This window comes from Stegastes partitus, unplaced genomic scaffold (genome assembly GCF_000690725.1).
Source record: "Stegastes partitus isolate 25-593 unplaced genomic scaffold, Stegastes_partitus-1.0.2 Scaffold1536, whole genome shotgun sequence".
NCBI lineage: Eukaryota > Metazoa > Chordata > Actinopteri > Pomacentridae > Stegastes > Stegastes partitus.
The window spans coordinates 132,392-146,534 of NW_007579267.1; the positions used below are offsets into that span (position 1 = coordinate 132,392).

Sequence of the window (14,143 nt, forward strand, 5' to 3'; positions counted from 1 at the left end):
ACCCCGAATAACCTGAATCAGGAACGGAGCGGAGGAAGGACGAGAGGGGGGCTCGCGCCACACAGAGCGGTATTGTTTTGGCCTTTGTATTAGTTTGTGAGTTGTTTGTATAATGCTACTGTTGCGTAAGTCCAGACCCAGATTCTGATCCTCTTAATATCGGCCAGAACTCCTCCATCATGGGACCAGTTATTTTGTGGGTCTTACAGCTGCTCGCAAACACACTCGCATGGACACACACCCGGTACACATAAAAATCCAAACACACAACACCCATGCAGGAAGGACGTGTTTATTTGTCTGAGAGTTCAGTGAGAAGGGAAGAGGATCGGAGTTAAATGTTTAAACATGTCGCAACACTAAACTCACATGCCCTGTGTGTGTGTGTGTGTGTGTGTGTGTGTGTGTGTGTGTGTGTGGATATTTGGCAGAAGAAAAATTGTTGAAAGTAAGTGAATGATTTAGTGCGGTGCTATGAGAGCGGCACGGGTCACGGTGACCTCAAGTGCACAAGGGTCACGCCTGGAAAAGGTGCTGGATGGTCTCCACGCACAAGATCCCGTCAGTCACACTTTCATTTTTAACCAAGCACATCTTAAAAGAGGGCAAAAAACAAAAATAAGCGACCTGCCGTCTCCCAGAATTCCCTGCACATTCCAGAGGTGGGTTAACCTGCCTGAGTTTAAGGGAGTTTAAGAGGTAGTTATGCTGTATTACGGAGCATTAGAGCGCTTTAGAGGGCCTTAGCAACATATTATTGTTGAAAACAAAGGAGTACAGGATAGGGAGGTTACATAAACCATAAAATGGGTTATGGGGGCAGGGGTTAGTGTGCCTTAACGTGCAAAAATCAAATACAAACCCCGAAGGCAAACAGAGCGATGGAGTGAGGGAGAACAAAAGGAGGCTGGGGAAGCGAGGATGTTATACCGTAAACAAGACAGGCATCCAAAGAAGCCTCCTGCAGAACGAACAAAAAGTGGAAGGCGGTCATGCTTGAATTCCTCAACATCCTTCTTCTGCTCGTGACAATCAGCCATTATTCCCGATCCATCGTCTCCAGCCTTTTTCTCCATCAGCGGCGTGGAGTAGCTCTCAGCTAAATGTCATCTTTGATGTGCAAAGGTGAAAGAAATGCTTTATTGTTCACCCCGGGGGCAGCTTGGAGTCACAGCCCAACATGTTCCTGTTAGGCCTCTTCCTTGTGTAGTAACTCAGCTGATCCATTACACTTTCTCAGCCATCATGAGACGGAGGACTCAGTGCACCTCTGATCTCCGTCTGCTCCCTCATTATTTCAACCCGGAGCTGCATTTCATTGCTAAGCGACTGCTAGCGGCCGTGCGAGACCAACGATGAAGCGAATTTAGGCAGCAAAACAAATTCAGGCTTCCAGGTTTAAAGCAGCTACAGTCAATATTTTTCATATAAACAATCAGAATCAGCTCCACTGGCCAAGTATGTGAACACACACAAGGAAGCTGATTCCAGTTTTTAATTAGCTCTCAAAGAACTGATACGACAAAAAACACATTTAAACGAGAGCAACGGGTTATTATGGAGTAGTGAGAGCGCCAAATGACAAAAATAAATCAATAAAAGAATAAAAAAACAGTTGTTCTTTAGCGGAGCTGATCAGTTTCCATTCACAGCATCATGCTGCTGAAGATGCTCCGTCAGAAGGTCCAGGATGGAGCTGCTCATGTTCTGAGGAGTCTCCCAGCAGTCAGGGAGGACCTGGTTTATCCAGCTGGCCCTCCAATGAAATATGACTTAGATTTTATTTTCATATACACAGTTACAGTCATAAGATTTGAGCAAAATAGTCCTACAGGTGATGAAGACAAGACCACAATTCAGACAAACTGCTACGGAACCGTCAGAGCCAGCAGCAGATTTCAGAAAGTCTTGCCTACATCAGGCTACTGTGAGCGCTGACCACCGTCACAGCTGTCAAACCGGGGCGCTCACATCTCTGAAATCGTTGGAGCTAAATTTTAAGCATTTTATCTTGATCCACTGACCACAGATGTGATGTTTATACTTTCTCACCTAAAATAATCTTAAAACTACATCATGTGTCACAATAACAGTAGAAGTTACAAAAACAACTTGTGTTACCTTTGAAAGTTTTCTCTTCGGCTTTCATCGCTGGTTGGCGTGAAATGCATTCTGGGATACTTAATGTCCAAAGTCTACATGAGGCTTTTCTCAAAACTCAAGGATGCGAGTCTGTACTCGCTTACTGTTCCTTCTGCGCCTGCACATGATGTTCCTACTGCGCACCTTTTTCTGCACATCTTTCCTTTGCTTTTAAATGTCGCTTTCAAAGCAAAAAAAAAAAAAGAAAAAGTCACTTTAAATTAAATGTTGCTTTAAAAGAAAAAAAAAAGAAAAAAAGAAAAAATAATTTAAAATAACTTAAAAATAATTTAAAAAATCAAATTAAAAAAATAAAAATTATTTTAAAAAATAAAAATAAAAACACATTTTAAAAACAAAAAAATATATATTACTATATTTATTCTTCTTTTTATTTCCACTTTTATTTTTTTATTCTTTTAGGTTATCGCAGAAAAATGAATGTTAAATGTTCCAAATGCTGATATGTGTGTGAAAGAGCAAGTTTAAAGTCAACCAAAGTTTCACTGCAAACTTACAGCGAAGCAAAGTTTACTGCAAATACAATTATTACACAATAAATACAAAGTTAGTAAAACTTCAGCACAACGGTTCCCAGAAGTTGCTTGTACTCATAGAGAATTATCACATATTGTCTCTCAGCTTATTGCTTTGGATTTTACTTCTGTTTTGTTTCACTCTCAGGGCTGCAAGGAAGGCGGCATCGTTGCCTCGCAGCTAGAAGGCCACCAGTTCGTGTCCCGGTGAGGAAACCTGCGTGGAGTTTGCATGTTCTCCCAATGTGGGTTCTCTCTGGGTCCACTGCCTTCACCCTGAGTCAGCTGGGACGGACTCCAGCCCCCCTAGTGAGGATTAAGGTGTATAGATGATGGATGGATGGATGTTTCACTCTCACTGCTCGACTCTGTATCCGTTTCCTTTCCCCTGCTGCAGCTGTTTTCAGTGACTGCCCAGCAACAAACAGCAGACACACAAATTGCACTGACGGCAGGTGAGCAGAAGCCGGTTCTGTCGATCAGGACTTGGTGCAGACTAAACACGGAGCTAATAGGGAGGTAATTACCTGACTTAGATTCATCAGGTGGACACAAACACAACTCCAAATGAATGATAATAGTGTTGCTTCCTCTGAGTAACAGAAGCTGTGTGGTGTTGGTTTTTGTTTTATTCTCTGATCCGAAATGCATCAAGCAAAGGAATGCAGCAGAGCAGAGGAACCGAAGAAAGTCGACCGGATAAAATGAAGTAAAACGATGGTTTATGAGTCTGAAGGAGAACCACTTTTTTTCCCTTTGAATCTGTTTTTCTTTTGTCTTTATTCTTACGTTGTTACTCATCTTCTGTCCATCTTTTATCCTGTCTTTAGGATTAAAACATTATAAATAAGACCTTTTTTATGTAGCGCCTTTTAAAAACAGAGTTTAAGTGCTTTGACAGACAAGCCACCAAAAAAACAATAGAAAAAAAGGCTAGAGAAGCAAAAAGTAGAGAAATGGAATTAAAAGCGATGCAAAATACACAATTTCCTTCTAACAAACATCGATTTATACGAATAGAATAATACAAGTAGAAAAAGTGCAATATCACAAACTAAAAACATATAAATGTGAGTCGATAAAATGGGTTCCAAGAATAAGAAGCTGATTCCGTGAGCTGACTATCTGCACAAAAGACAAATACATATTAATCCGTCCATTATCCGTCCAGGTCTCCTGCCCTTCCTTGGTCTGTACAGCGGCTCCACCGTGACCTTGACCTTTCCTCTCACAGCTTTACTCAGCCATAATGTCACAGCAATAAATAGAGATTTGATCTGTTATTAAGGAGGAAAAAAAGCAGATGTGAAGGGCAAGAAAACTGAATCAACTTTGGATGGACAACACAAAGCATGAGGGAGACAGGAGTGGATCAAATTTATCGTTTTTAATGTGTTTTTCTTCAGTTGCATGAAAGGTTTTCAATTTTTTACCCTTTTTTTTTTTTTGCAGAGGAAGGAGCACAGAAAACTTACAGTAGGGAAAGGAAGGAAGGGGAGCAAGAGGAGGGGATGGATGTGAGGAAAACTGCTCCTTTCATTCCCCCCTGAAGGTAAATAAACCAGCATAACAAAGGGCAGCTCTTTCTGTGCACACAGACCTACTGACACACTCTCGGGCATCCCCGGAGCAGGGATTGGACGAGAAACAGAAAGAGAGAGAGAGCAAGAGAGAGATACGGAGAGAGAGAGAGCGCACAAGTCTTTCCCACCCCTCCACAGCTGCTGTACTACCAGCAGCAGCAGCGCTACTGGAGACGGATATGAGAGCAGGGCGGCGATGATGACCGGCCACTTGGACTCTTAGACCACCTCATACTGACTCAACAACCTCCCAAGTCCACTTTTTGGCACGCCCAGTCTACTTCCATTAACCACCGTGGATCTTGAATGGATTCTAGGCTCCAGATTGGACCCGGGATCCCGACACCGGACCCGACCGCCCGCGCACCCTGGAACATCAGCTCCATCAACCCGCACCGGCTCATGGAGCTGTCTCCGGTGGCTACAACTGTGAGTAACCAGCTCCAACTATTTCATTTCGTGTTTTTAAAAATTTCATTTTCTTGCTTGGGCAGCTTGTTTGGGTGAGCCCGGAGAGCTTATGCGCGCTGCAGCGATGCGTAACAGCCGCATCCAGAGCAGCCAAACGCACCACAGCTGGAAAAAAAAAGCAATAACAAGCACACAAACTCACAGATTTCTGGCTGTAATTGTGACTTGTCATTCCTCCAATGGATCATTCATAAAAATTTTGCAGAAGTCTCCCAGAGGGGAGGTGTGAATGAGAGATGTTGAGTGAATGAATGAATCACAGCATCCTCCTCTGCGCATCAGCGCTCCGTTCATTCAGCACCTGACCTGAATGAAGGCAGCGCACATCTCGTTTCCTCTGAAGGTGTGTTATTGTGGTTAGAAGAAAAAAAACAAAACAGCTGCTGTGGGTGTAGTTATGTGTCACTTGTGTGGTGGAAGCACTCCTTTGTGCCATCTGTGTGCGTCAAAATGAGCCATTCATTCATGGTTTTCCTTTACATCAGGCATATTAGTTATTATTAGGATAATCTGTAGTGAGTTCAGAGACATCATTTCCTGTGAATAATGCTCCTGTGATATTTCTGTGTGACTTTTGTGATCCAGTCTTGCTCTAAACAGCATTGATCTGATTCTCTTTCACCGCAATTTGTGCCTTAACAACCTCAGATGAGCCCCTTAATTGTCCAATTTGTGTCCTAATCTTAGCTGATCTCAGTCTGCAGCTCAGTTCAGGTCCTTATTTCCCCTCAAGAGGAAATTCTGTTTGCAGCATAAACACATAAAACAGCTGGGTTGTCTTCCAGGAGTGATTTGGATTGTTTGCTTCTAATTTTTTAATTAAAGGCATGTGATCATCCGTCAGCCGCATCCTTCTGCTGCCTCATTGTTCACTCCTGGAGGACTATTTTGTGCGGTTAATATTTGTGTTGCCAGGTCTCAGGGATAAATCCGACTCCATCTCTCTCTCTGTCTCCCTCTGTGTCTGAGAGTGGGATTAGTTTACCCACAGCCTTCAGGGAAATCTCTTTACACAGATGTGCAGTGGTGTGTTCATCTCAGTACTGTACAATCCAAAGCATGAAAAAAAAAGAAAAGAAAATACTTTAACTTTGCCCCGCAGGAGCCCAGAGACGACTTAAATCAGAGCGATTCCAGGGAGAAACAGCTGTTTTAAAGACATACTGAAAACCACATGGGTGCAGCGCTACGGTAAACGTGGATCAACAAGTGTGAACGGTTCAGTTTGAATTTGGACTTTGAAGCTCAGACCTGCAGGCTTCAGTCACTGTAGCTTTTGTGGTCTGGCGCTGGTGGTGGGAGAGCTGGGAAAACTGATACTGGAACGGTGCCGGAGGGCAGCTTCTGCAGAGACAGATGGGATCTTACACTCAGGAATAAGTGTGGCTTTCATTTAAGAACTCTCGAGGTTTTCTGTCTCTCTCCATATTCCTCATATCACTGTTTGTTGGCTTTTCCCCTCCCTTCAAAATCAAATCTGTAATCTCTGCTCAACTGTAAAAATATGGGTCCAATTTGGAAATCATGTGTCTGTGAGTGGTGGTGTGATTTAAAAGGAGAAAGTGAGATAATGTGTGTCAGTGGGTGGCCCTGTGGGATGTTGTGGGAGTCTTTTCCATATGAAGTTGCAGACAAGGATCCCTGTGATAGGCTGATTGGAGGCTTGTTGGTGAGGTGCAGCAGATTCAGCGAGCAGATAATCAGCTGTGCAGCTACTGCAGCATTCATCAGCGCTGCTTAGTGCCCGAACAACTGAGGAAAATGGGCCATTAGCATCCAGAGAGACAGAATACTGGGTAGCAGTGGCTGATCGCTCGTCTAAATTAGCATTCAGCGGATGCAAAAGTGACGGAAACATGACTGACGTCGAGCTGAAATAGTTGTGAAAAGACGTCATCTAAAATTAATTAAACAAGAATGACATTTTCAGTCATTCAGTCTGCCGTTAATTTGTCTTTCGTGATGTTCACCTTTTGTTCCTGGAAGCAGCTCGTTTAGATTTATACCGTGAGCTAAAGCAGCTATAACTGAAATTAACAGAAGAGTGTTCATGCAAAATGTTTAATAAATCGCATAAATTCTCAAAATGATGTTTAGTGCAACGATCGTTGATGCATCACATCAGAAGGAGCTTTTAATTCCATATAATTAAAAAAAAATGACATTGACACCTGAATGTGCAGCATCAACGCATCCAAACCTGTGTGCTATAGGTAGTTTGTACATTTAAAAAAAAAAGTAAATCTCTTTTCTTCAAGGACGTGTGTTTGAATAATCCAGTATCTGAATTTCTACACAATATCAACAGCAATCATCTGTTTTCTTGTCATTTTTCGTCTTATCTTATTTACTATTTCCTCACTCCTTAACCATATGATTCAACACCTATCGTTTAAAAATGCTTGTAAAATTTCTGTTAAACCGCCGTAATAGATGGCGCCAAGACAGAAGAACCACCTGAGCAGCTCTTATCCTTCATCGGTGGTGTTTAAATAAACCGTCTAGTTGCTAGAATCTAATAGCTGCCTTCCAGACAATCAGTCGTTTCTGTAATTACGTGATGATACCGAATCATCTCGTTTACTCTTATTTACAGAATATGGGAGATAAATCTCTCATTTACTGTCACAGCTCAGTCTCTGGCTCTCTGAGGCGGTTTGATATGTGCGTGACTACAGATAATGAAGACTTGTTTCTGATGAGAATGTGCTTCTCCGCCATGAAGGAACACTGATTACAATAATAGTGTCAGCAGAGGTAGTTTTTATTTAGAGGAAACCCCCCTCGGCCATATTTATTTAATTAGTCGCGGCTGGTCCGGAGTGATGCGGTTTTCTGCGTTTTGAAGATGTGGCCTAAAAAACCGAAGTCGTCGTTCACTCACATACGAAGGGTCGCATGGCTGCTGATGTGAACATGCATGTTCAGATTTAATTACCACAATGGATGTTCCCTGGTCTTGCTTTGCGCTGTCTCGCACTATCTCCTCCACCCTTGATCTCCATTTTCTGTCTCACTCCATTTGTTTGTCTTTGCCTGTTCTATATCACCGTGCATTAGGCAGCCACCAGACCATTTACATTTATATTACTTGCTCTCCACTGATGAGGGAAAAAAAAAAAGCCCAGAAACGTCGGCACCCCGGCTTCAGTACGTGCTCCCAGACACAAAGTGAAGCGCTGCGTTACCACCCACTATTAGCATCTTTAAAACCCCACATGCCACGCCGCCCAACCCGCCTTTCCTCCTTCCTCCCTCCTCCTCCGTGTGATCGGCATTAATCCGGTCCTGAGTTGCTCGACACTGGGAGACGTGCGACATCAGAGGGAGCAGGAGGAAGTGAATCGGGAGGTTTAGTGAGCGGAGGGACGACGACGTGAGGAAAGGAATTAATGAGGGCTGGGAATAAGTAGTGATAGTGGAGGAGGAGGAGGAGGGAAAAAAGAGGAGAAATTTAGCAGAACTTGGAGGTGATCCACCACATCACTGATGGCAGAGTCATCTAAGTGTGTTTACATTCCACACACTCATATGGAGGCCGCGAGCCACATCTGCAACTGGACCTTTTCACTCATTACATAACCGCTCCATCACTTTCCATAGTAGTATTAAAACGCCCTCAATATCAGCACTTGTGACTCTGCAAAAAAAAAAGTAGGTCTTGCTGCAACAGATGTGGGACAAACTTTGCACACATGCGTAAATGCAGCATCCAGGATTAATGAAAGGAGATGCGTGTGTGTTCCAGTTGAAGCAGCAGAGGAAGCTTTAGCCCAGCAGAGTAAAGTCCTAGTAGCCGGCGATATATATAAAAAGAGACACGGCGAGAGTGGAAGCGTCGGAGGGAGTGTGTAAGAATTTCTGATATGAATTCTGAAGGGGAGCTGTGTGCTCTCAGGTGCAGCATCCTCTCAGAAGAAATATGCTGCTGTCAAATGAAAACCTTTTCATTGTCATAAAAAAAAAAAATCTGCTTTTATGGTTTAAGAAAAAAAACAAAAAAAACAACCCTGATTTCTTTAAAGCTGTTTTTTTTTTGTACTAAAGTGCAGCGGTGGAATGTAATTATGTAAGCTGAGGTATTGCATTTTTCTGGAATATGTCATTTTTATGCTGCTTTCTTCTCAGCTCAGTGAGATGCATTTAGAATTAGCCCGACTTCCATGAACTACAAGAATTAAATTGCCACGTGAAGGCAGGAATTCTGCCCTTTGGAAGAACTGAAGCTTCTTTTTGTAAATCTTTTTGGGGATATCCAATCTGCATTTTTACAATTTTCCTTCACTCTCAGCTGTTTCCAAACAAAATGCTCTAAAGCTGGCAACGAAAAGTGGTTAATGGAGCCAAAATATACTAAAACTCCACCACATTTTAACATAAAACATTAAAAGGTGGCAGCGATGTGATCCACCAAGTGGCCAAAAAAAAAGGAAAAAGAAGTCAGATATTAAGCGCAAGTTATTTTTTTGGCCTTTATTTGATGGTGCAGTGAGAGAGAGAGAGACAGGAAAGTGGGGCAGAAGAATCTGTGGAAAAGTGCCATGAGCGGGATTCAAACCCACGACCTCCACATCGGGGACTGTAGCCCCTACACATGGGACGCCAGCTCAACCAGCGGCGCCCGCAAGTGACCTTTCTAATGGACCATTCTTCTTTCTTCTTTGACTCTTCTTCTTCTTCTTTGAATCAAGAATATTTCCTCCACCACTGGTAGCTACTCTGGCAAATCTTCCCCTGAAGAAAAGAGGAAAAATGCAGCGTTTCTACTTTTGTCAATCGAGGACTTTCTTTTTCACAGAGAGGTCATTGACCGCCAAGGAAAGCCTTCAACATGTCTGCAGCCTATAAACCATCAAACAGAAAAAAAAAATACAGAAGTACAACATTTCTACCTGTCTAGAGTTCAGCTGTTTTTTCTGTTTCTTTCCTACTTTTTGCACTGGGTGTTCCCAATTATTCTTGCACTGGGTGTACACTTTTTCTGGAGCTGTTGTAACAGTGAACTTTCCCCACTGTGGGATCAATAAAGTTATCTTTTAAAATGATTCAACCACACCAGAATGTGACTTGTTGGATTTTGTATTTGACCGTTTTGGCTGGAAATGACACAAACAAGTGATAAAAGACTATGAGTTGGAAAACGCTGAATTCTAGTGAACTGTTTTTACCTTTTTACCTAAAGTTCCTCACCCAAAACTACTCACAAAACTTAAAAATGTCACCAGCTCTTGAGAAAATACAACATCTATACCATCTCAAGGTATCCGAGCAAGTTTTCTAAATCTACTAGACTACGAGTTGAGAATAGCTGATGCAGCAGTTCTCTTGGGACTTATTAGTCAACCTCAAATCATTTCTAAAACTAAAGAGCTTAGTGGGGTTCATCACTGAGACGGATTGCAGATTGTGAGAAGAGAGGAAAAGGCAATAAAGCTGCATCCGCCTGCTTCCAAGCGCCAGTGACCGCACGGTACACACAACACAATCAAAAAGCACAAGGAGTTCCTCACTGTGAAAAACCTCCAAGGGCGTGGTGGGAGGACGGAGTGATCCCTGCTTTGGCAAGAAAAGAAGTCAAGAAGAAACCAAAGATTGCCATCGGGAGAAATCTTAGCAGTTGCGATACCGACCTCTCGAAGGCAGATTCTTCAGCAGACAGTGAACAAAGCTGGTCTTTATTGAAGCCGAACAAAGAGGACTCATTTTCCCCCCAAGACGGGCACACAAAAGCTCACCTGGACAAACGCTTTTGGTGGTCGGTTCTGAGGTGGGGTTAGATGAAAGTGGAGTTGTTTGGACACACGGGGATGCGGGTTTTCTTTTTGTAAAGGAAAGGAGAAACATCCAACCCCGAGAACGCCATCCCCACAGTCAAACATGACGGTGGGATCGTGATGCGTAGGAGGTGTTTCCAACCGACGGACAAGCTCGTCAGAGCAAATGGCGTTGAGACATGAAGACGCGGCCTTGGGCAGCACTTCCAACATAGACATGGATCTGAAACATGCAGTCAAAGTGGTCAAGAAATAGTTAAATAAACCAACATTTCAGAGAGGCCCTGCTCAGGTCCGGATCCCATCGAGAATTTTTTAGAGGAAAATGAAGACCAGAGGGATCGCAAGACAGCCTTCCAACTTTAAACATCTGGACACCTTATCATTAACGTCTCTATCTTACCATCTTTGATCGCTTGTTTATGTCAGCTTTAGCCAGAAGACACCTCTACGATTCCCTATAAATCAGAACTGTTCGTGGGTTTGCCCCAAGTTGTTTAAATTCTGATCTCAGATGAACACATAGTTCTCAAAAAAGTAAATGTACCTGCGCTTGAGCAACTTGCCAGTACTCCAAAAGGGAACAGAGGTCAGTGAATGCAACACTTTAATATCCAAAAACAACTGTGGTGTTGCTTATATCTACTGCTACTGCTCGGTGGTTGAACTCTGCTCGTCGTTCTACTCATTCAGCTGTGTCAATGTGACTTTTCAAGCGCTGTCAATTACTCGTATGTAACCTAATGTACCTTGTGGAGTTACTACAATTAGCTACTGAGGCAGAAAACCCGGACAGATGCTTTCTCTGTTCAGAGGAGGTTCCTGCGCTGTGTGTCATGCAGGTTAAAGTCACCGATTATAGCAAATTTCATTGTTTATTAATATTTAAATAAAATGTTTTTGTAGAGTTCATTCAGAGTGGACTTCACACAAAGCGGATTTTCTCTCAGCCCGAGGCTTTATCTTATACCAGGGGATACATTTAATTACAACAGTTGAGTGTGTGCGCACCAAATGATAGCCACATCCCGAGGCAGGCGAGTCCTGAACAGTTTTATTGCTTAAAATGTCAGCCGCAGCCACTGTTTACGATAAGATTTGCTTTTTTTCCCCATTCGCTAAGAGCCTCTATTTCCTTTAATTATCCCAGAATTATCCGATAATAATAATAATAATGATAATTTATTTGTCTCTTTCTTTTCGGATTCTCCATTTTCCTTGGTGAAATGATCCTCTGTACTTTCCCAGACCGATGATTTTCTTCAGTGTAATTTTCTCTCCACAGCAATCACATGCTCAGCATTATTTCTCAATTACATTTCTGTCCTATTGTGATTTTATAACCACTAATTAACCCGTTCCCTCCTCTTTTCCTGCTGTTTTAGGGTCCTGTGGTTCCGGACCACATATTTCCGACGGTAGACGTCCCGGACCACGCTCACTACACCATCGGCGTCGTCATCCTGGCCGTGGGAATCACAGGCATGCTGGGAAACTTCCTGGTCATATATGCTTTCTGCAGGTATTCTTTTTTTACTGATTCTTCCAATTTTAAACAGCTTTCCTTAAATAAACCTGTGCAGCACATCCCTTTCTTTCTGCATAGACCTGTGATAAAAACATATATACTGTATGTGTTAATGATTTATTCATAATCTAATATTTATGACGTTTCAACAGCTACTCGTGTGTGTGTGTGTTTGTGTGCAGGAGCCGCAGCCTCCGGACGCCGTCCAACATTTTTATTATTAATCTGGCATTCACGGACTTCTTCATGTGTCTCACCCAGACGCCCATCTTCTTCATCACCAGCATGCACAAGCAGTGGATCTTTGGGAAGAAAGGTAACGCGTGCACATACAGAACAGAACATTTTAACTTTAGTATGCGACATTGCACACTTCTGAACTCCTCAGAGTTAACAGCGTCTAAGGAAGCAACAGGCTAAAGACAGATTTATGGTATTTTCTATATATCTAGCTGCTCTTTTACATGTGTAGCGCACACTTTGGGATCCACAGGGATGTGTATTGTTAACCAAGCCTTTGGAGTGTGACAGCTCAATAAAGATTCTGTCCACACACGCAGACAAACCTGCCGTCCTCCATCATCCCTGCCCGCCACAATGGAAAAAACAGCACCACAGGCTCGGTGTGCGGAGTCCAAACTCCATCGATCACTAGGAGCGAGCAGGAATGCATGTTGATCGTGTGTTTTACACGAGTGCATTGGGAGGAGGCGGGCGGCGTGGAGCGGCGTGTTATACATCAGCCTGTTGGGAGCAGACATGGAGAGGCGGTAAAAGAGGCTCCACACTCCACTGATCAAACACTGATAGTCGGAGCGCTGTGTTTTCCTACAGGAGTTCTCGTGACCTTGATAAAGACAGCCAATCGCTGTCAGATCTATAGCTCAAGTCTCTGTGGTGGTTACAGCAGGAGGATATTCGCTTTTCTTTTTTTTTTCTCCCCTGACCGACACCAACCAACTCTCCTTTTCAAAGGCACAGAGCGATGCGGTTAGTAATAGAGGTCAAAAAATAAAGTAGGTAGATGAGAATCACGAAGCAAAAAAAACCACCAGCAGAGCCCTGCCCTTTTATTTGTGCTTATCTCTGCTTGTTTACCAAATTTCAAAGCTATAAAGACTCCCTGAGCGCTGTTTAATGACGGGCTTTTCAATAACAGCGGGGCTCTTGAGGTTGTGCGGAGGTAAGCCGGACGATCTGGACAGTTTGTTGAAGTAGGAGCTCTCCCAAAAGGATAAGCTGCAGAGATCGTGATCATTTTCTGTGAAATGTCAACAAATGCAAAATAACCTTAATGTGATGCTTCAGAGCACTGTGGAGGAAAAGGAGTCAGACCATGTCAGCTGAAGAATGGTCTGGCTGCACCTCTGCTATCGGAGGAAAAAAGGCTCCGGCTTGTTTCTTTAAACAAGCCACAGTCGTATGAGGTGGTGCTGAGCCATAGACTGTATAAAAGATGGACGTAGCAACCGGCCCTGAAAAATGAAGCCAACCCGGAAGTGTCAAAAACCTGCAATATCACTACGTCCACTAGTCCTGGCTCCAAAAAGCCCTGGATCCCATAGACTGGAATTGGAAAAGAAGTGATCAAAGATCAAAAATACTGCATTCCTGCAGCTCAGGATTTTGTTCTTATTAGTTTTCATGGTCAAATCCAGAGATCAGGTGGCCGATCTGAAAATAAATCAATACTGAATTTTTTAATAATCATCCACATTTTGCGGAGCAAGTTGCGTGGCTGGCTTGATTGACAGTCGGCAGAAGGTGGTAAATGTGGGCGGGCAGAGAGGGCCCGCCTCTCAATCCGTCTGACCAATCACTGCTCCTATGGCTCCGCCCCCCTCTGACGATTTTTGCGTCACTGGCTCCAAAAATCCAAGATGTCAACCAGGAAGTAGCAAAACCCTGGCTTCATTTTCTCAGTGCAGAAACCAACGGGTGACGTCACGGTAGCTACGTCCATCTTTTATACAGTCTATGTGCTGAGCCCAGGATGCAGCGATGGTGTCCCCTCAGAACTGTAACCGGGGGATTGTTTTTGTGGGAAAATTGCATGCGCTGCTTTTGCAATTGCTAATTTGCCGGAAAAAATAAATAAAAATAGCCTTA

The 14,143-nt window shown here is 43.3% G+C and overlaps 1 protein-coding gene across 1 annotated transcript in view; it reads left to right on the plus strand.

The window, feature by feature from the left end:
• The first annotated feature begins 4,567 nt into the window (after positions 1-4,567).
• The window catches only part of LOC103371172 (melanopsin-A-like), a 40,555-nt gene continuing 30,979 nt past the window's right edge, over positions 4,568-14,143 (plus strand). Inside the window, exons 1-3 of the mRNA XM_008300408.1 lie at positions 4,568-4,690; positions 11,892-12,028; positions 12,217-12,350. Of these exons, the coding sequence (XP_008298630.1) occupies positions 4,568-4,690; positions 11,892-12,028; positions 12,217-12,350 (394 nt within the window). The remainder of the gene's footprint in view (positions 4,691-11,891; positions 12,029-12,216; positions 12,351-14,143) is intronic.